This window comes from Antedon bifida, chromosome 1 (genome assembly GCF_963402885.1).
Source record: "Antedon bifida chromosome 1, ecAntBifi1.1, whole genome shotgun sequence".
Taxonomy (NCBI): domain Eukaryota; kingdom Metazoa; phylum Echinodermata; class Crinoidea; order Comatulida; family Antedonidae; genus Antedon; species Antedon bifida.
In genome coordinates, this window is record NC_136226.1 from 10,023,298 (window position 1) to 10,047,312 (window position 24,015).

Here is a 24,015-nt window from a genome sequence, read left to right on the forward strand (position 1 = left end):
ATATTGTCTATGAGGAAGTGATTAACCTTTGACAGAGAGAGTAGGAGGAGCAAAGTGAATCCGAGAGAATATGTGAGTGACCGATAGAGGGAGTAATGAGTACTTACTCAACTCAACAACTTAACTACCACGAACATTTTATAGCAGCAACAGGTTTATGATTAAGTTTTTATTTACTGCAGTATCGCATATTTATAAATTGAGTTCAACTAAATAAGAGGAATCAGAGGTTTGCCTAGAAAGCGAATAGTGTCACGAATTACAGCACAATTACAGGATATTGTAAGCAAAGTTGTTTTTCTTTTTAGCTGTGTGTGTGTAGGCCTGGCCCTAGAAGTAAGTCTAGCTAGTTGTTTTGAACTTCAAGGCCACAGGCAAGCCATCTCCGGGATAAAGTTTTTATAAAGTGATAACACGTATGTGGGCTTATTATCAGACATTTATATATTTGTTTTAAAGGCGTTAGTTTGTACAAGACTTATTATAATCGACGCCAATGCCGTATCGTGGCACCACATCTTCGAAATATAATGTATAATGTCTTGTTAAAAAATTAAAAAGTTTACCGATTTGGTCCTAATTTTTAAATATAATAATATTAAAAGTAAGACCTGGACAATTTGTCACACAGTAGTACAGTTGTTGTTGGAAGTTGTGAACGCTAGCTGACCTTCTTAATCTTTTAAATTTATTTAAAATCTATTTTGAAATACATTATAAACATGTATACACTAGGGTGGAGAGACCTGACCACCAAATGAAGTTCTCTCCTTATTTTATAGCCTATGTATATTTATTGTCCTCAGTCTGTCACCTTATCACCTTATCCCAGCATGGTTTCTAACTGTACAATATTGCATGATGCAAACAAAAATGATTTCAATCACTTCTATTGCTCAAATATAAAAAGTATTTAGATAATTTGTATCATAATCAGCCTAATTGTAATAGGAGGTTAAAAGATAAAGATTTATCTTGTCGAGTTTAACCTTTTACAAAATGGGTTAATAAACATTAATTCATGACATTTTCTAGACTTAATAAACGAAATAAAAGAACATAAATATAGTACAAGTCTTCAATAACCCAGCCGTGCCAATGTAAACTGAATACATCTGTATTCCCTCCTGTTTCTATAGAACTAATGATACAAAAAAGTAATTAATTTGGTAGCGTGTCTAGTTTTATTAATCTATACTATAATATAATTATGTGGTGGAATGCATGTACAGTATACTTTTTGTTATTACAAAAACTTGTTGTTAATCGTTGAAAAGGCGTTCTAAAGTGTATAATATTATATACAAAAGAATAACCTTGATCTCTTTATGCTCTATTAATTAGCGATGTTAGATTATTAAAATACACTGTATAGAGATGTATGATACATTTTAGTAAAGCAGTGAGCTTATATTGCTTATAATTAATAATGCGTCTAAAAAAGATGTTTAAATTAATTATCCAGCACAACATTACATGATAGTTAGACTGATTTTTAGTTTGTTTTTTTATTCAGAGAAGATTAATTAATTTTTTTTTTAATTTTTAGTTGTGTAATAAATATTTCTTAAGTAATGTAAATGGTAAAATAATTGTAATTCTGTTACGCCAAAACTGAGTTGTAATTTACTGTATGTATGGAGACAAAGTTTGGTAAGGTTCCGATAAAAACTGAGACATAGGTATAGTACAGACAAACATAAAAAAAGGGCAGAGGTAACAGTTTTTGAACTTTACTTGATATTATAATATAATAATCTATTGATTAGAAAGACCCAGTTGATGTTACACCCACCACTATTCTTTATTTGTTTTGTACCAATATAATACCTGGACTTTGTCTATTAATCCTGTTTGGTATTAAACTTTCTTTCTTGTGTGTGACTTTTACATTGATGTTAAACAAAATTTGGCATTTTAAAGTCAAGTTAAGTTGTTATTTCCGTACAAATGGTCTATTGTTTCCTATGGTTCTACAATACCTCTCATTTATACTTTCCCATATCTATTAAAAGTTTGTTCCATTGAAAAAAATACATTTTTGTTAAATCATGGCCAATGTACTGTAAAAACCACAACATTTACATTTTAATTATATCTTCAATTTTTTGTTGAATCATGGGGCCATTTAAAAAGTGCAGACTTAAAAGTACTTAAAAGGAATAACAAAACAAGTATGTAAACTGGTTTATAGACTTCCACATTTGGACTGAAAGAAAACTAAAAAAGATATTTTGTATTTTGTATTTCTTCCCCAAACCTCGCTGATTCATGGTATTTAATTATGTAAGTTTATTAGTACCATGATAGTCGTTTTCACGAAAAATCATGGACGGGATATGAAAGGCAAATATAGGTTAAATAGATCTTATTTTGAATACACTCTATTAGCCCTCTACTACTGTACATGACTCGCAAGATTTGCAGCAATATAGTACCTGTGTGCACATGTATAACAGCTGTTTAAATTATAAAATGGTATAGAGTCCTGTGATGTATTAATGTACTGTACATTTTGGATAAAGAAATCCCAAAATAGGAATATAGGCCTGCAATTTGTTAAAAAACTGAAAGGTTATCCATGCTATCAACTCTATCGATGTCTGATTCTACGAAATGCAAACTCTTTACTCCCTAAAATCAGAATTCCAAGGTTCCAATTACTTTCTAGTATTACTATGTACTCTGAAAGCCAAAGTTTCTGTGCATTTTTGTTGGGACTTTCACATGCATATTATAGCTGCTACTACTACTAACTGACGCATTCTATACAAAATACACAGATTTCTGTGTCAAATGCCACAGATTATTTACATTTTGAACTGGTCATTAATCTGTTTTAATCCACTGCCTTTACTTATCGTTTGTAGTATCCTGGTTGATATGGTATGGTCAGTATTTTAAACCTACGTCAGTACTGTGATATCAGAAATGGACGGTTACAGTTGGGTTCACAGTGGGAGGGTATACATACATACATATGCTGTAATTTGTTTCTTTAAATATATATATACGACTTTTTCTCATTCTCACAGATTTCCTCATCTTTATCGTTTCAAATTAATTAATTAAATTTCAGTATATCACCGGGCGGTTTAGAATTAATGTTCTTTGCCTCTTGTGTTTATATTTGTAGTGATTAAAACAATGAAGTAACCAAGTTTTCTGCTGTTATTTTATTTATTTATATATATATTTCTTTTTTTTGGCAATAAAAGTTGAAGTAAAACATGTTCCCTTCCTATTTCAGTAGTTTTCCTGGTTAATTGTAATAATTATTTTTATTGAAACTACAAGAAAGTAAATGGTTTTGCAAAAGAAAATTAATTTTAGATTAAAAAAATATCCATATTCATAATAAAGCCTCGTTAATAATAAAACAATAAACATTACAGTACATCTTTCAACCTATGAAATATTCCAACCATTGCATAAAGTAAACATTTATTATTTGTATATTATTATTATGCATGCATTCTAGTCCCTAGACATATTATGATGTAAATTAAATAATATGATAAAGAATATTATAGAAATTAAATGCTGAATTGTCTTACAGATTTCAAGGATGTACAGTTACATTCAGTACTGTAGGTTGTTGACCTGGAAATGTAATTCACACTTTCAAGGGAATTTATTTTAATTAAGGAAAAATTAATTTTAGAGATCATTTTCAAGGACAAGCTGTTACGTACAGTACATACAGTATTTTATTTCTGTTTTATAAATACATGTACTTTACTCGCTTATTCTGTTTTTAATCCTGTACTGTACTATGCAGTATAAACACTTGATTGCGTTGATTGCTGTACTGTTGCATTACTGTATCAATATACTGTACAGTATGTTCATCTTCGGAATCTGTTTTGTAATAATATTGGGGCGACTTTTTCTCGTTTTCACAGATTTCATATCTTCATTGTTTATAAATTAATTTTACAGGAATGTCTGTTGAATTATTATTTAATATGAAGGGAAATATTTAAACTAGAGTGGAGTTAAAGAATATGAATATATGTTACATACTTTAGAAATAGTTTTCCACTTTTTATGTGTGTAAGGCATTTCTGGTATCATGTTTTTCACATTCAGGAAATTAAAAACCGGAAATTATGGGTGTGTTTTTGCAATGTACTGTTTTTATTAGGTGATCATTTAGAATAAAATGATCACCTATTGTTATTGTATAAAATCTTTATTATTTTTTTCTTTCTTTTTATTGTTTCTGTACACTATTTTGTGTAACAATTATCTCAAAAAGTTTAATGTCAATGATTACAAAAATTTCAGAATATCTTTCAAATAATATAACTTAATCCTAATAAGCTTTCCAGCGTGATCACTCATCCGTGACGACATTTATACGCCATTTTGCGAAATCACATTATCAATCATATCTCCATAATTCATTATCACATATTAATGAAATTCACTACACGTAAACTTCAGATCAAGGGTAAAAATATTAGCAAATAAAAACGCACGCGCACGTAGGTTCATGCGCGTGATATCGCGCGTTAAAAATTTAAAACGCTCAAAATTAAGTTTTGATCAATTTAGAGCATGAATTAGGCCATTTGCGTGTTTAAAAAAATTACTGCGCAAAAAAAATATTTTGCGCGCGCGATACTTACAAAGCGTAAAAAATGCAATTTTTTTATACAAATCGCATTCTACTCACCAGCCTTAGTACATTCACCAAATTTGAGTCAGTTCCAACTGAAAATAACGCTATACGAGCAGGTTAAAAATGACAAAATGCGCAAATTAATTGCATCAAAGTGCTGAAAATGGTGAAAAATAAGGCCTTTTTAAAATGAATATAAATCTTCAGAATGGCAGGTGACCCCTAATTTTTTAAACTTATTCGGGAAGCCATTGGGTTGTAGATACATATTCATGTACACATTAGACGTACAAAATGGAATGACTTCATCAAATGGCCACTTGAATTTAAAAATTAGTAATTTTTATCTTTTTGTGTGGGTTATCACATTCAATAGAGCACATCTCCGTTATTTGAGCCCGATTTTCGCAAAAATTTTAGAATGTGCTTGCTCAATTGATTATCTTTCTCATGGGTTGTAAACATTTTTATTTTGATGACGTCATCACGCGTAAAAACTTGAATAACATAGGTCGTGTAATTTTAGATACACCATACATTTGAATATCTAATAGCTCTTCAGAATTAAAGGTGACCTTGAAGATTATAACTTATTATGAAAGCTGTTGAAATGTAGATATGAATTCATATAAAAATTAAGCCTATCGGATGTTGTGATGTTATCATATGGCCAGTTGAAGTTAAAACGTAGTTTTTAGATTTCTTTAGTCGAAGTTATACAAATTTCAATGAGCGCGCATTGCGCTTCTACGTATCAAATTCTCTTCCAATCCTTATATTTATTTGCTCAATTCATTATCTTTCGAAATTGTCATCTTCGAGTTTATTTTGATAATTCCATCATACCAACAAATTTGAACATGATGTGGGTCCCGTAATTTTACCTATGCTACACTGTATATAGATATACAGTATATACTGTATATATTGTATATGACACATAATAGGTACAACTCAGCACTATAAGTGTATATGCATCATGTCATAGGATGGCGTACATCAGCTTTTTACGATCGTATGTTAACGTACGTGCATGTTTAAAAAATGTTAATTTCATTAAAATGATAAAAATGATCACCTATAATTCGTCAAAGTGACGAATTAAATTCTAGTTTACAATTATTATTATTACCTCTACTTAAGTCTGTAGTACTAGTAGGAATGTTATGTTTTCATCCCTGTTTTGTTTGTTTGTCTGTGAACAACTTGTAGGCCTCAATTTAACTTTTTATCTGAATCTTGTTTATATTAATAAACAACTGTATCTTTTTAGAAGAATTATACAGTAATTGTACAGTGTGGCACCAAGCATCTAATTTTGTGGTGTGAGACGTCATTTGTTAGGTTAAATAGGTTCATTTGTACAGCTGTTTGGCTTTCTTTCAGAACTAATGATTGGAAAACAATTCCCAGTGAGATTTCTTAAGATATTTTCAAAATACATGGCAATACTACATTTCCTTATAAAGATATGTATAAATTGATTTCAGACAGATCTCTATATAAGGTACTGTATATACTCATTAAACTTAGAAAACAAAAGTAACACAAGCTAATGATAAAAATTACATAATAAGTATATTACAGTTATATAATTAGCTGATTTCATTAATTGTAATATTTCGCTCTCGTTTTTTCTTCCTGATTGAAAATGTAGAATTAACATTTGCAAACACTTATCCTTGACCTGTCTTCTTGATATGCATTAGGAATTTAGAAATATCAAATCATATTAGAAGTAGAAACTTTGTCTAGCCAAGTGCAGAGTAAAGTATAAACCTAGGTCAATTATAGTCAGCATTATTTAAAAAAACAAGGGAAGAGTTCTTCCCTGCCAAAACTACCTGAATATAAGCCATTAGATAATGAAACGACAAATAATCATCTTAAGTACGCTATGTTGCGAGACGTTCAGCATTAGTGATGATGAAGAATGCTATGGAAGTAAAACAAGAGCATATAAGAAATATTGTTGACTTTAATTTTAAACCAAACATAAGCAAGTTTCATTAATAGCAAGACAGTGCTACAGAGGTCAAGAAGGCTGCAATTTGTTGTCACTTAAATAAGTATTTCACAATGAATAGGTGTCAGATTTTGTTTTATAAATATTAATGAGTTATAATTGTCTAATAATCTTGAATTGAAACCGTTCAAATTCATTTCAATGTAAATGTTTTTATATGTTACAAATGACAATAAATTTACTTGACTTGACTTTAATTGTATACTGTAGCATGGATCTGTACATTGTATCTCTCAGTCCCCTTCCTAATCCTATGAGGAATTATCACAGTTTAATAAATAATTAATCTTATCAATTTGTGAGGATTGACTTTATCAACAACTATCAGAAAATCCAATAGCTAACATTGTGAATTATAAAATAATAAAAAGTTATTTTCCATTAAAAAATCAGTTTAATAATGATTTAATAGAAGGTTGACTTCATAATACCATTTCATATCATCTGTTTCCTAGGCTTATTTTCATTTTGTTAAATTTTTCCTGTTGAATCCGATTACTATGGAATTGTGCATCTACTTGGGTATATGCAGACTTGACATAGTAAACATCGTGAGGCTGAATCCCATAGAGATTTATTTCGGAAGAGAATTCAAATTTGATAGGAAATTGGATTACTTAAAACACACTATGTACTATACTCTATAATCATATTTTGATGTCGCAAGTCTAGAGCCAATATTGTACCTTTTTTTCTATGTTGACAGGAAACTAATATCTGAGACGGATAAATAGTTGACATAGGCAGATTTCCATCTTGATCACTGCCTAATACTACATTATTTGTCTGCCATCTAAAATGTTTGCAAACTTGCATTGGAATCTAACAAAAATGATCTTATCTTTATATCCTTGTTTTCTTATTTATGAGTTTAAAACACCTCCTTTGGGCAGCCTTATTACTGTAATGGGATACTTTCCCCAAGATACAAACAAGAGGCAATATGTTTATACACTAATTGGCCTAACCTCCATTAACTGGATATCCCGATTAAGGGTGACACTTTGTTTCATCATTGTCATCTCCATCATGGTACAGTAATACTGTAGCTTTCATTAAAGTATACATTTTTTTAAAACTTTTTTTCATACACACCCAACAGCGAGTACAGACTCGCCAATCACAGGATGGATTAACTATTTTATAATGTATCATGCTTATAAAGTCTCATTTGAGGCTTAGGGAGTGGAGTTGAAAGAGTCGTAAATTGCAACCCTGGCACTAGGTCAGGATTGAACCAGAACCTTGGGATTTGAAGGCAGGGCATGTTAACCACCAAGCTACAGCTTCGCTACTTTTATTAAATTTACATTTTTATTAAGTCAGTACAGTAAATGAAATGTTTTATTTTTTTTTCTTCAGAAAAATAGATTTGCTTAACACATCATTGGCATGACAGAATGGAATTCTCAAACATCTCGTAAGTTTATCAGATTTCATCGATAAGTAAATGGAAAAACATTACAGATTGTAATTTCATAACATGTTATTACATAACAATACAGTCTGTATGTGATAATACAGAAGTAGCTATGTTTACTTTCTCTTTCCTCTATCAGATTTTTACATCAGGGGTTTGGCTTGATCTGCATTCAAAACAATACTCTGGTCTTATCTGATATACCCCAGATGGGAGTATACTGATAGTTTCATTGGATGAAACATATTTGAGTTATATCAGAGTTATATCACATTTAAACCATTATTGGTATTTATTAGTGGGATAAACTTACAGGCCCAGTTTGTTCACTTTACATTCAAAAACTATTAAAGTGGTAATAAGTCTTTTGGATGAGACTACAAAAGTAAAATTTAATTTAATAAATGTGAATTATTTTGTGTTTTAGTCATATTGTATTCATAAATGTTTATTTGAAATTTGTATTATTTACATAGAAATTATTGGAAAAGACATCGAAGAAAAAAGAAGTAATGATTTCCTTGATAAGGAGTCTAACAAAGGCAAGGATACTGGGTCAAACAGAGTTATCAGATTCACAATAGATGAATTGGAATCCAACTTACAGGACACCCGTAATACTCAGAAGCATAGACGACCTCCACCACCAAGAGAACTGCTCAGAACAGATTCGAATATAACCCTTGATTCTGACCTGTCATCAGAACCACATAATAGTCCGACCGCGTGGGAGTTACCCTCTGGCCTTGGGGGCAGTAATCAATACCTAATAAACCGAAATATGATCGAGGTTGAAGCTAGTAAGAAAGCGACTCGTCGTAGCGGCTTTGCAAACTACTCGTTAGGATTATCCGACATCAAAGAATCATCGTTCGATTTCGAAGAGAAAGGTTCAGACTCTCAACAACCAGTTGATTCACCAGCGGTAAAAGAATTTCACAGTTTTGACTTTGAGAAGATCCCAAAATCCAGACCAGTACAGTCTCCAAAATCACCAATCATGAGAAGCTCCTCATCCGATTCTTTTAGGGTAGTTTCCAAAAAAGTACATTCTCAACTGAAAAGGTCTTTGAGTACACAAGGTAAGTAAAACTTTAATTTGTTTGCATTTAGTTGTATATGTGAGGGAAGGGAGGGTGGGGAGGGGAGTAACATATGTGTCTTTCAACTGGGCTAAATTGTGCACTGTTGTGGACAACCCATACAGCAGCATCCTTCTGTGTGAAGCTCTCACCAAACGGAGCTCATTTTATCGTGCACAACAGGTGCTGAGGTGCTGTGCATCGGGTATACCCAAGCCAGATATGTACATTATACCTCCAGATTTAAGTCTAGTTATCTGTCTTCAGGACTATAATCCATGAGAGATTTAAACCTTATAGATATGGTTTTCTCAGCTTTCACATTCATGAGTTAATTTATTGAATAAATTACTTTATTAAATTATGTAGATTTTTATGTATTTCACGTACGTAATTACTAATGTAATACTTTAAAAAGCAATCGGATCAAATGTTAACCATCTTATTACGACTATAGTCAATAAGTTGACTATTTAAAAATGCTAAAATAATAGCTATATTCCATTTAGGTGATTAGCATGTGCCATTTATAATTGGAAATAGAGTCACTGAGTGGATATTCTATAGATCTACAGTATTTCATAGACACTTTCGTATTCTGTACTTGAATACCAGTTTCCATAGACGAAAGAAGAAACTAATATACTGGTTATTATACAGTAATGATATCTGTGAATTCACATTTAATATGTGATTATACTGTACAGTAACAGGAAGAGGGTGAAGATTATATTTCCTACTATATGAGTGTTGATTGACTTTTGCTAAACAAAACTGTATATCACATTCAGTGTAAATTGAACTGAAAAACTGAAGTCTCTAAGATATATTTCTATAGTGTAGTTGTTGAACAAAAACTACAAGATGTTAATCATCAACAGTTACTAATAATTACTAAGAAAATGTGGAATATTCATCCACGTCACACTTTGTTATGGTATACTTTTGATCTACTGTATTGTTACAAATATACAGGTACTATATGCTGCTATAAAGGCATTTATTCCATAGTGACTAAATAAACAATATATATTGTTTCAAACTGAACTGTGATTTCAAGGAAACCTGCAATTGCAGTTATTTCCAAAAGGGATTAAATAAATCAAGTGTGTAGAAACATAAAACAATTGAAGAAGAAGCCGTTTTTTTTGTATAAAATAATAAGTAATTTGTAATAGAATGTAGAGGGCAGCAAACATAATGATAATGCTTTTTTTCATTTATTGTAAATGTGAAGTTTCAATGAAGTACTGTAATTGTTAGATAACCACCAAACTTTTTGAGTTAAAATAATGATTGTGAGGCATTTGATAAATAATTATAATAAATAAACTGCCTTAAAATGTCTTGACAAAAAACAAACAAAAACAACGCCTAGAGTACTTATTATTATACCAATAGGACAGGTTGTTGTATGTAAATGAGGAAGTAATGTACTGTAATAAATTATAGATTGAAATTCTGGTCCTCCACCTAGTTTTCTGGTAGGCTAATTTTCATTCTAAATTTTAAGGAATAAAAAAGGGATTGACTGTTTTCCTACTAAACAATGACAAGTTGTATTATTGTTTTTAGGGAAAATTCCATTAATAGTCTTAAGTGTTTGAGAGTGGAGTTGTTTGGTTTTTTTTCATCCTAACAATAACATCTTACAGGCCTTGAACCCAGGACCCTGGTATTATTAGGTTATACATGACTCTACCACAAATGTTACATGAACTTGATTAAAAACATTTTTCTTGCAGAGAATAGTTCTTATGCTGCACGAAGGAAGGCATTAACAAGAAGCATCCAGCAGTGGGTGAACTCAATAGAAAGACCGCCAGTTGCAGATGAAGATGATAATGAAGCATTGTCTTTTCTACCTGTCAATCAAACATCGAAAGATGGTTCTGAAGCTACACAAAAGAGTAGAGATTCACTCGATACAGAACCAGAAGATGTGGATTTGGCAGCAGACCAAGAACAACGGTCTAAAAACCACCAGAAACTGACGAGATCTGCAAAGAGCTTTGAGTCGGGTAAGATTTTGAAATTGATGTTTAACTGCATTTACACATTTTACTGCGGTTGATAATTGTTGTACAGTACCCTATTTGTACAAACCCCATTTATTTTTTAAAGTTCTTCTTTTCGTAATGTATTCCTCTCTTCGGAGAGAGAGGCTTATTGTTGGTTTATCCAGTTGTAAAGCAGCGCTCATAGACTACAAACACCACTGTTGGTTTGTGTAATTTAGGGGACACCATTAGAACCTAGGAAAGTGTTCCCTTATACGAGTGTCCCTTGAATAGTTGGCTAGTCCTGCTAGTGTTAAAACATGTATTGATGCGAAAAGTCTCCCATCAAGCTGTCCCATGATTAAAGGGTGTTCCAAAGGAGGAGTTCTACCTGTTCTATATGTGCTGGAAAAGTGGGGTTTGAAATTTGGTCAAGTGTATTTGCTTTTTAAAGGAAACTTTTAATAATAAACAGAAAAGTGAGCCCTCTAGATAAATTGTGTTTATGTTGTAAAAATGTCATTCAATAATAAAATTGTACTCTATCGCCATTGAATCACAGTCTTACACTGAAGTTTCTCAAGGATAAATTTAAGTGTATGGAATTTAATTGAAGATGTAAATAACATTAGTTTTCTCACACTGTCAAAGTACTGTACAGTCAACAATTATGAGCCTGTTCAGTATTTATATATAAATACCCAGAAAAGCTACCCATTAATGTTAACGGTGAAAGCACCTGTACCTGTGTAAATGGCCCTAATATAAAGTAGGAGTGAAATAGTGCATCCATCAGTAAGCCTACACACAAATAACTTCTTTACTGCCTTTTTACTTTGTTCTTTCGGGTATGTTCTGTCAGGTGCAAATTATTATTACTGTAGGCTACAGTATGCATAATACTGTATGTTTGTTACATTTTTCTGTCAAACATAGCTATTATATTCAATTATACAGCAGCCTATTACTATCATGTCATTGCTACAATGCTACTACAGTTTTTGTGGGAGTTCTGTCGCTGACAGCCTCTAATTGATTAATTCTGTTGTTTTTAACAAATTATTCTGACATTTATTATTTTATTGCAAATAGTAGAACCTTTCAAGCACCTTTAAGCATAGGTACTTACATGAGTAATGAAGAGATCTGAATATTAATAGCTTAATTGTACAAGCATTAATGTATTGAATTTCAAATTTAGCTAGTGTGATGTATAACGCACTATTTAGAGAATAAAATGTTATGTTTTGAAACTACTCGCCTCGTAGTGTGTTGCTTACGTCAAGGGGAAAAAGTCTTTGAGGCTGTTCAATGTTAAGATTTCATTGCTATATGCATTTGGTAGAAACAACAAAAACCGTTTAATACTCTGGGACGTGTAAACCCATAAAATACATGTGACTGCCTCTACACCTCCGTTGCTCTTACCTGCTCTTCCAATTTACAGCGGAAAAAGATAAAATCAACTATTTCAAATTTGTTGTCACTGTTCAATTTAAGGTAGGTTTTTCACAAAAGTACTGTATACTGTAGTTTTAAATTTGAGTGTACAATATCTTTTCTATACCTACAGTTTAAAAGGACTGTTTATTGTCTTAACAAAAAGAGTTCATGGCGTATGTTCTGTTTTCTCGAGGATAGATTAAATTCAACTCTATTTTCTGAGCTTTTCAAGTTATAGATACAACAGTTACATAGTTTTTAATATTGTATTAATCAGGACATTAATTGACCCTATTTAATTGACCCTATGTAAACACATGTTCATAGTGCAATAACAGAAAAAGTCTAAAAATATGTATTGTACATTGTTTCTTTTAAATTTGGACCCCATGTGATTTTATCTACATAAGCATGGTAGATCTTTAATTAGAATTTCAATAAAGATCTATATTTAGATTATTAATTACCTGATAAGGTAAACAACCTGATAAGTTTTAATATGTAACGTCAACAGATTTTAGGTCATAATTTTGTATATAAATGTGCTCTTAAATAGTTTAGTATTAATCAGGCATGGTCAATGTACAGCAACCAAAGACAACATATGTTTATACTAGAAAGGCTTAGAAAATGATAAAGTAAGTAAACTGCATGTATACTTTGTAAATGTATTAGTTGTAGGAGTCATACTCGATATATAATTAGAGTATTAATACCATAATGATGGTCAAGTCGAGTGGTTAAGACAGAGGCACTGAAAACCATACAACAGTTAAGGCACAGTTAAAGGTATTGTACTACTCTACTGTAGTTCTGTTGGTAGCACAAGTGTATTTTAATGTACACGTCTGAATCGTGTAAACTTAAAACCAGTGAATGAGTACAGATCCTGGTGTTCAGTTTGAGCTATTATCATCCATCCATTATAACTGTACTTTGTTACAGAAACCACAAGAGTGTGGCGTATGTCCCAATGGAATGAAAAGGATCTAGTGATGGTAGTTTATTCATTTTCTGAGGGCCACCACTGGAGTGCACTCCCTTTAAACTGCACTGTAATTTTGTAGTAGATCAAAAGTCTTTAAAATGCATAGGCCTATTGGTTTTGCCGTCCTGGAAAATTACTGTAGATGTGGAGAACCAGGATTTTTTTAAACTTACTATACCATACTAGAGGTATATTGTGAAATATTTCCTAATACAGTAGATGTTTGATATTGTAGGATGTTTAGGCACAGTTCAATATGTACTGTTGTATTTTTCGTATTCAATGGTTGGGCTAACATCCTGGTTCTGACGGAAACAAAAGGAAGCAATGACACTTTTCACGTTTTGAATTAATTTAATCCATATGAGAACAACCTATTGTCATTTTCTAGGTTTTGTGAATACTATTCTCTGAAATTCTATGATCCTCAAAAAAAAAAAACACTTTTATATTTATATACTGTGGATCATAATAATACCTTATTTACATATTTTCTAACAATCGTTATACTCCAACATACCTTAATACACAAGAGAATCATAACAGTAAAGTTGAATTATTTAACTCAGTTTTGAGCTTTGATTGAATTAAATCATAACTAACTGTATGCTTATGGCCTATAGTATGCTGCTACAGTAGGTCAGACAAGTCTTCTTTGATACTACAGGTTTGTTTAGTTTAAGTCTTCTCAACAGTATTTGCTATGTAGTGATTATTGTATAATTATACAGTAGGAGGTTGGGGACCTGCTGTATCCACTAATTTTTGAGGAGGGCATCCTCTATGTACGACCCTTTCTATACAGTATTGCTCACGCAGTACTATGTAGGAACTTTGCTGAAACCCATGGAAATCTTAAAAACTTTGTGTGTACTGAATGACATATTGCTGATAATGAATGATTATCAGATACATTGAACAAGGCCATATACATGGCTGCAGTCGCGTGCTCAAGTTAGTGTTTACCGACCAACCGACCGACTTAGTGAGCTGTAGAGTGCGACTAAAAATTGACTGTTCTCTTTGATGAGCCAGTGCCAAATTAAATAAGCCATAAGTCCTGAACATTTACTGTAATTTCAATTTATTCGCTGCTTCTATCTTTAATCAGTGTCAAGACTAGGCCATGCAAAATAATAGTGCTACGATTTTAACTGTGAAGTATAACAGATAGGTGTTTATGACTTAATTGGACAAAATTATATAATATTTACAAAATAATTGCTGTGTAATAGGATTACTGTATTATAGAACTTTTACCGTGCCATAGAACTAATACTGAACAGCAAATGATATGAAATTAACCAATCAAATAGCAAGACTATTCTCAGGTGTTATACAGTACTGTAATACATAACTAAACATACATTTTTTATGCTAGAACTTCTTACTTAAAGAATTCCCATTACACTTGTATATGTCATTACACTTGCTAATTTTGATGGCAATCAGCAGTTAAAGTGGTAATTTGCCATTAATACACGTTATGAATTTTTATGATTGATATCAATATACATGGTTACCATATTGTATGACTCATGAATATTAAATCAAACAATAATACTGTACCACAAATGTTTGATTTTGAGATTTTAAAAGAACGATATCTGGCAGGACAGGATTATACTGACTGCCTTTTGTCCACATAATACAACAAGGTTTTTTGCAAGATCATTCACAACAACCAAGCAAAGACAGTTCACACTTAGGTATCTTTACAGTACTAGCTGTGTATTTTATTTTAAAACTGACATTTCATCTGTGTAAACATGGATTGATACGCAAATGCCCTGACATTTTATAGTGTAAACAGGTATTAGTAGGTGTTTATATTAATTTAATTTCTCATTTTCTAGATTAGCGTTGGGTAATTTTGATATCAAATGACCTATAGTCTAGTGCTTTACATTATGATAAAAATTATTGTTGGTGTGATAAAATTGATGGAATTATTCACTTCACATACCATGCAGTCCTACAGTATGTTTAGTTAAACATTCTTACATTTTAACTGCTGTTGTTTCAATTTCAGTTCAATAGGATTTTGTTAAAATATAGTGAAACTTTGGATTTCTAAATTTTAGTAAAGGAATCCTAATTTTGTTTGTCTAATTAATTGTATGTGTTATTTAATTTGTGTGTTTATTTATTACTTTGTCTATATTTCAGTGTATTTAAATATTTTCTGATCTATTTTTATTGAATTTTATTCTTTTCTTTTTCTAGAGCAACAACAAAAAGAAGCTAAGACGCCTCCTATTAAAGATATCGGAAATGGTTTCAGGTAAGATTGTTACTGTCGTCCATTCCACAAGAAGTTTCCGTATCTTGTGTATGCATTGTAATGTAAGCATTATAAAAAATTTAAACATATATAAAAATAAAAGCAATGATTTCATTCTCATGTGTTGGTAGAGTTAATCTAGATACAAGAAAGGGAACTATTTTTTTGGTTTTAGAAGTTTTATTTAATATTAAATCATGCACTACAAATTAATTGTTCACATATTATACACCTGATGGAAATTGTCTCCATTACTCTGGTTGAAGTTGTCAACAATTCAACAAGTATTCCAAGGTCTACACTCTAAGCCCTTTTCAGTCGGTATAAAAAGCATTCATTCATATTCTTTTTTAATTGTCTTTCCCCTATTATTTGTCCCATATCCTGTCAATCGTGTAACGCACCATTTCAACCTTTGAAATACTACAGTATACAATAAGGTATAAAGTACTGTTGCTAGTGGCTTTTTATCACTATCATCTCATTTTCAACAGATAGGAACATAATTTTAAGTAACAGTTACTTCATTTGCTTTGAAGTACTAAAGATATGTTTACTTCATACAGGTATATATTTAATATAATTTTATTTTAAGTATACATTTAACACCTTTCTTTACTTATCTGTATTTTTACTTAGATGTTTAGCTGTGTCCATAACAGTACAGTAAACTGAATACATGAACATATATTTGTTTGTATAATAGTATAGACAACAATATATGCATACATTTGGCCTATAGGCCCTACAACAATACAGTAAGCCTACTGTATTCTGAAAAAAATAGTATATGTAATATAAAACAAAAAAGGAATTACTGTATGATAAAATAAACAAATACAGTATTTCTATTTCTCTTTGAAATGATAACCATATTTTTGTTTTTTTAGAAAAACTGTACATAGGCCATCAAACGCGGATCTTATCATGATGGCGTCCCATTTTCGTGAAGAGCATGGACAGTCACCGGTCACCAGACGTCATCGACTACTTCAAATGGGCAACAGCCAATCTTCTGAAATGTCTGTTAACAGTAGTCGTTCCCAAAGCAGGTAACATAATGTTTATTATAGTGTTGGTCACTCATTGAATTATTTCAACATTTTCTGGCATTGATTTTGATCCCTTTTTATATTGAACATTACAATTTCAGTATTATAAACTATGTCAGTGCACAACATTATTACTATTTTCATGTTAAATCTGGTTGACACAAGCAACTTGGTTCAATTCAACATCAAAAGGGGAGACGAATTGTAGATCAAAACTATATAAGTGGTACTGTAGTTCAACTTTGGACAAGTAGACAGTGTGACTGATAAATATGTTAATATTTAAACAAAGCCTTTGACCTATAGGAGATTAACCTTTATAAATATGATAACTAAACATTAGGCCTACCATGGAACTATAATAATAATAATAGTTCCATGGGCCTACAGTTTGGGCTCCTAAGATATAAAAACATATCTAGAATTTTAACATTATAAATGGTATGAATCAATTCTTGTATTCAATTTATGGAATACCCCCTCATTGTTTCGTGCAAAACAAATATTTTGTATTATTCCTAACAGTTTAGAAGAAATATTGATGAACAGAGATGACCCAGAAGAGATTTTGTTAGATCTTGGTTTTGGATCAAAGGAACAAGAAACTGTTGACCGCGTACCAACAAGGTTCTACTCAAAACCGTCTAAAGCTCGTGGAATGAACATTGGTCAATTTATAAATAACTGTCATGAAGAAGAAATAAGAAGCTGTAGTAAGTTAATTCTACATTGTAAAACATGTGAATATCTCATTCTTAGTATGTATTTAACGTGTATTAGTACCGAATACACTGTACACAAAAAGTGAATACTATATGTATGCCTGTGACAATAATAATCTAGTGTATGAAATACTATAGTATTCTGAATTCAGCTGGTTCTCAGTACTGTATCTTTCCACATGTGATGCCTGTATCATCGACACTAACCTTAAATTAACCTTCCATGGTACAGGCACCACCTGTGATAAACATGAGATGTTGTATTAGAGAATTTGAATTTGATACTGGAAAAATTTAGATACAGTATTGAGAATTGGTCACTAAAGGAATGTACAAGTAACACACAATTTGTTTCTTCAGTCAAAAATTAGAATTACTTTTTTTTTTGCAGATGATTTGAATATTGGAGGTGGATTTAGGAGTATATTTGGAATACTGCAACGTGCTCGTGAAGGACAAGCTAGGTCAGAGTTAACGGAGAAACGAAGGAAAAAGAGTGTTGCTAATGCCTGGAATAAGTGGCTTAACAAAACAGTCAAAGTAAATCCAGATGACAAGGATATGGCTACAGTAAAAGAGACTAATACTGTTGTTAGTGGTATACAAAAAGACCATGTTGTTGTTGCTGAAAATAATGATATAAAAGACTCCAAAATTCAGTTAAATTCCTGTGAAGTTGTTGAAGATATTGTCACAAGCTCATCTGATACCATTGTAGATCATTTCCCAGAGGAAACAGTAAAAAAAAATGAATCAGTTTCTGAAATCCATGAAGAAGAATCTAAAGTAACACATCACCGGTTGCCTCTTCCACCAGTCAGAGAAGATTCAGAAGGATCTATTGCATCCAAAAAGAGTTCCTCTAGCACATTGGAAGGAGGGTCATCAGCAGGCACTTTAGTAACACGAACAAGTGATAAACCGGAAGACTCTCTGCAAAAAGATCACGTTGCTAATAATGTGGAAGAGATTCCTTGTGTTAAAGAGACAAAAGATCATTTAAGGAGGATACCAGGATATTTGTTAAGTAATACACCTCAGGAATCATTTGAGTTTGAAGAGGTATTGTCAATTTTAATTTTGATTTGAAGAACTATTGTTCTACATTGTTGTGTCAATTCACCATGAGTATCTTTTTGATGGAAACACTAATGCTCTGTCTACACTATCAAACAAGTGTGATGTGCCCAAATATGATAGTGATATGATGTCATCGTTCCCATATATGGGCACATCACATTTTTTTGTCACATAAAGTTTGATAGAGCTTAAGATTCCATTATATTTTATTTTTATATTTGGATATGAAGTTTGTGATTATATATACTTAAAACGTGATGGAGGAGAAAGAACCATTTTGTTATTAATGTAAAGTTTAATCACTTTTTCTAGGTGTCAACTGCTTCTGAAATGATGGAAGATGAACGGCAAAATCTTGAGAGATTATTAAATGCTTCAAAAGGTTAGTTGTCGCTTCACATTATGAATGCACCTGGTCTAATTATAAACAGTATTGAATTCCAAACAGTAGGCTTGATAATACTGATTATTTAAAAACACATCTATTACATACTGTTTTGAAATTCTGACTAATACTGATACTACACATATTTTATCAGTAGTATTTTTAGGTATGTATTTCTTTGAGTTTAAAGTGCACTTTCAATCAAATAAACTTGATAAGTCAGGGACTCATGCGGCTCAGCCAGTAGTAATTAAAGGTGGCCTCATACATACTTTTTGCTTATTTTATTTTGTATCTACATTGAGATCCAGCCACTGATACCCACAGAATTGTCACTATTTTCAGTAATTTGTCTTTGAATTTATACATATAGACATATACATTTTTACACAATATAGTTTGACCAACAAGTTCAATCTTTAAGGCTGCTCTGACAAACACTTGCACAATATGTATTTTTAATTTGTTAGTTATTTATTTTACTATTATTTTGTTGTATCTAATATTTTAATTTTATGTTATTTTACTATAATATTCTCACTCCTGGTTATTATTGCTACAAATAATATACATTCTTAATAATAAGTTTTAATTTCACATTCCAGGTCAACTGAGTCGTGCTGGGAGTGCACAATCTGATAGTAGTGGGTTCGCCGATGATTTGGTAGATATTACAACTGGAAGTCGGTTATCACCACAAGTAGAAGGCAGAGAAGAGGATTTTATTTGTGTTCGTGATATTGATGTACAAACAAATTTAAATGAATTCGTAAATGATGACTGTTTTGAAGATGATAGTCCATTTGATAATAGCTGTCATAAAGCAGCACCACAAAAAAGAGGTCGTCTTGAAACATTTCCAAAAGCATCAGAAAAGGCTTCGTGGTCAGAAGATCATCCAAAATCAGTTATAGAGATCTTAAAAACTCTTAAAAGTACCAGTGAGGTTCAGAAGTGTCCAAACGGTCATTCCAAACGACCTCCTCTTTTGAAGATGAAGTCTGTATATTTGGATTATCCAGAAGATCTACCAACAAATGTAAGATCAACTGAACTGCCATCAATAGAAGCACCTTCTCTAACCAGCAATCCATGTTCTGCAGAGTCAACTTTTGAAGGAACAAATTCTCAAACATTTTCCAATGCTATTCAACAATGTGATTCTAATCTTTCTTCCATAGATGTTCAGCAAAGTCATTCATGTCATCCGCCTTCCAATAATTCACATCACCAGACTTCCATAGAAGCATGTGTTCAATTAACCTCATCTGCACTGCCTTCCACTCCTTTGAAAAGCAATATTTTAACATCAAATCCACAATTTAAAAATGGCAATATTGAAGACAATTTATCTGGTGCCACAACTAATGTTATATCCACCGAAGAACCAAATTCAATCAAAAACAATGGTTCAAAAGACATTTGTAATGGAAAGAAAAATACAGTGATAACCTCTAAATGTGAAATTTACCTTGCTAAAGACTTCCGTGGCTTAAGTGTTGTTACACCAAGCATTGACTGTGAAGAATTACCTGCAGATATTTATAGTAAAGGAATGTCAAATACAGAGTTATCAAATGTAGAGGTTGAACATAACAGAGTGTGTAGTGATCTGAATGCACTCATTGGCTGTGTGAATTCATGTGACATCCAACAACCAATTAATGAGATGGAAATTATTAATGCTAAACAACAGGTAGACTGTTAAATATTTAATACTTTATCGTAAGCTTTGTCTACACTATCAAACTTAATGTGACAAAAAAAATGTAGTGTGCCCATATATGGACATGATGATGTCATACCACTACCATATTTGTGTATATCACTACCATATTCGGACACATGACACTTTTTTTGTCAACTAATTTGATAGTGTAGACAGAGCTTTACCATATTACTACAAACTGTGGAAGGTGATGTTTCTCTTTGAGAAAATACATTTTAATGCGTACCGAATAATTAAATTACAGATTAAACTCTGAAAGATGTACAATTCAATTCAATTTGTAATTTAGATTACAATTTCTGTTAACATTTTGTGTGTTTTTAGATGGCACTCCAAGACATCTTACTTCTCCATAGAGCTGTCACTGGTTACAAATCAGAGCTGGTAGAACTAGAGGGGTTATCAGACCAGATATATCAAATGGTGCACAGCCATCTAACACTGAAAGAAAGGTTAGTTGTATGAATCTGTGTCTTTGATGTTTTCCATTTCTGTTTCTTTTTAAGAATTTGCACTGTCAATGGTTTGTATTCTTTTTGTTTGATGACATTTATGATTGCAATTTGTTTCCTATGAAATATATATACTGCAAATTATAATTTTGTGATATTGTTTTTATCGTTTTAGTTGCATATTAAGTAACTTTAAGTTAAAATAAACGATTCTAACTTTGTCTTTAATTGTAGGTATGAGTTGGGATCTCTGAAAACTTTGCGACTTCAAGTAATGAAAGAGGTAGAGTCAATTGAAAGACTGCTGGTCGGTCTTGCACAAACTATCAGTAACGAGTCTCAGGTATAGTAAACTCTATCTCAGTAATCATGAAATGTTGAATCTATTGTAGCATACACAAAACTATATGTAAATATAGCAGTCCTTATGTCTCAATTGAGAGCTCCAATAGGTCTCTTGATGGGCTTCTTGATAGGAAGCCTAAGTTCCACCTTTATTCATAATTGCCATCTTACTTTAGGAGGATTTTCCAGACACATACCAGAATTCCCTTGACCATCTTCAAGTTCTGAAACAGATGATAACTCTCCTCCAGGAACAGAAGACATTGAGAGATACGTTAGGTAGCTTGGAAGTTGAGTATTGGATTGCCTATGGAAGTGTAGTCCAAGAAACCCCAATACCATGGACATCTGAAAGAGCTGAGCTTATACAGCAACTGATGGAATTGAAGTCAGAGCTGGATAGACTACGCCACTCATCTCAGAAGCTGTTTGCATCATCATTACAAGAGGTAGAAATAGAATGTTTCCAAGAATAAAGCTCTGTCTACACTATCAAACTTTATGTGATGTGCCCAAATATCACTACCATATTTGGGCACATCACACTTTTTCTGTCAAACTAGTTTGATAGTGTAGACAGAGCTTTACAGTAATCTTTAACTAAACATAGTGGTAGATTGAGATTTAACATGCTTACTTCCTCTAGATCCTTGGTTCAAGTTTAATCTATTCCACTATAGTTTTCATTATATCAATTGGTTAGATTCTTGAATTTTCTGAAGTTTATTGAAGATTTTTGCTGACAATGTGAACATTATCTGCAATTTAAATATCACAAATTATAAATGAAAAGAAAAAAATTAAATCCAGTTGAACCAATTATGTTTAAAAATAAATTGATATGATGATATAATTTTACTTTTTCACTAGATGAAACATGACCTTTTAAAACAATTGCGCAATGACGTCATGGAAGAAACAGAAAATCTAAGGTCACAACTTAAGGTATTTTACTTTTAATTTTTTCAGTAGTTTTATAATTTAAGTTTGACCACAATTGTTTTTATATTTAGTATAGTGTTATATTTATTTTGTTACGCAACTGAATCTACAAAACTGCTTTCAAAAGTAAAACATTCAATTGACATTGATTGAGTTACATGGTTCCAATGTATGTGATGAGAGAAGGGGGATTACCACCTATCTGATTGGACAGTAATTCATTTACTATTGGTAATCCTTGGATTACATGTGCTTAAATACATAAAATAAATAAAAACATGAATTAATATATTGGTACATACTGCATATACTATACTGTTTGACAATAATTTTTTAGATTAAAGAGACTGAAGTTGAAAACTTGAGACAGCAGCTACAGATACCATGTGATGGCAATAGTAACCAATCAGAAATCACCTCTCATGTCACATGATGTAAGCACAGTGATACATATAATGTCAAAGGTCAGTGAATATGTATTGATACTGTACCTAATAGAAAATGTTTGGTCAATTGTTGAACTTGATTTTATGATGTTGTGACTTTGTTTTATGATGTTGTGACTTTGTTTTATGATGTTGTGACTTTGTTTTATGTTGTTTTATTTTGAGCTGTTTTTTCAAACAGGCCTACAGCTTCAGTTTTTTAATGATTCAATTTTTATTTCTAAGCATATTGTAAACTATAGCAAGTTATAATATAACACATCCATAACATGATTTTGCTTTGTTGACACAGTCAGTGTGTTTACAATAATTTTTAAATAGCATTCCAAAGGCAATATTATTTACTGCATATTGAGATGTGATTAAAAACTAAATTAAATTAAAAACACTGTAAAACTGTAGAAAATAGACTACATTAAAAAGCGGTTGAATAAAAGAGTTTAAAAAGTTTATACAAAAGCCATTGTTTTAGATATAGGTGTCTGTGTACCTATATCAGGGAGGTATACAGTACCTCCCTGCCTATTATGGTGGTATTTACCAATGGTAACTATGGTAGTAGAGGTAAATATGGTAGTAGATATTAATGTATCAGCGGTATGAAAATTCATTTTTACCTAGATATATGTTCCTTCATGATAATAGTTATCTTACCACTATATGATAGTGGCTATTGAATGCTATCTTTATGGTAGTGACTATTCATTGTTACCTTTATGGTAGTGGCTATTCAATGTGGCTATTGAATGCTACCTTAGTGATAGTGGCTATTCATTGTTACCTTTATGGTAGTGACTATTCAATGTTACCTTTATGGTAGTGGCTATTCAATGTGGCTATTCAATGCTATCTTAATGATAGTAGCTATTCATTGTTACCTTTATGGTAGTGGCTATTCAATGTTACCTTTATGGTAGTGGCTATTCATTGTTACCTTTATGGTAGTGGTTATTCAATGTGGCTATTCAATGTTACCTTTATGGTAGTGGCTA

At 31.7% G+C, this 24,015-nt stretch overlaps 1 protein-coding gene across 2 annotated transcripts; it reads left to right on the plus strand.

Annotated features, from left to right (window-relative positions):
• Positions 1–112: 112 nt before the first annotated feature.
• Positions 113–23,765, plus strand: LOC144841207 (uncharacterized). 2 transcript variants are annotated; one of them, XM_078697469.1, is made up of 15 exons: positions 113–291; positions 8,024–8,073; positions 8,550–9,155; positions 10,901–11,176; positions 15,813–15,870; positions 16,761–16,922; positions 17,448–17,635; positions 18,036–18,706; positions 19,037–19,106; positions 19,715–20,805; positions 21,163–21,290; positions 21,525–21,633; positions 21,812–22,084; positions 22,506–22,580; positions 22,915–23,765. In XM_078697469.1, exons 2-15 carry the CDS (start codon positions 8,046–8,048, stop codon positions 23,008–23,010), a joined length of 3,831 nt encoding a protein of 1,276 aa, XP_078553595.1. In that variant the 5' UTR covers positions 113–291; positions 8,024–8,045; the 3' UTR covers positions 23,011–23,765. The 2 variants fall into 2 exon arrangements, with proteins under 2 accessions (XP_078553595.1, XP_078553587.1); XM_078697461.1 differs by having other exon boundaries at positions 113–282; positions 8,016–8,073.
• Positions 23,766–24,015: the final 250 nt, after the last annotated feature.

Excerpts from the sequence above, each read along its gene's own strand:
- LOC144841207 (XM_078697469.1), top strand. The coding sequence starts at position 8,046 with ATGACAGAATGGAATTCTCAAACATCTC. Across the intron at positions 8,074-8,549 it reads ATGGAATTCTCAAACATCTC|AAATTATTGGAAAAGACATC; the intron begins GTAAGTTTATCA and ends TTATTTACATAG. Across the intron at positions 21,634-21,811 it reads CTATCAGTAACGAGTCTCAG|GAGGATTTTCCAGACACATA; the intron begins GTATAGTAAACT and ends ATCTTACTTTAG.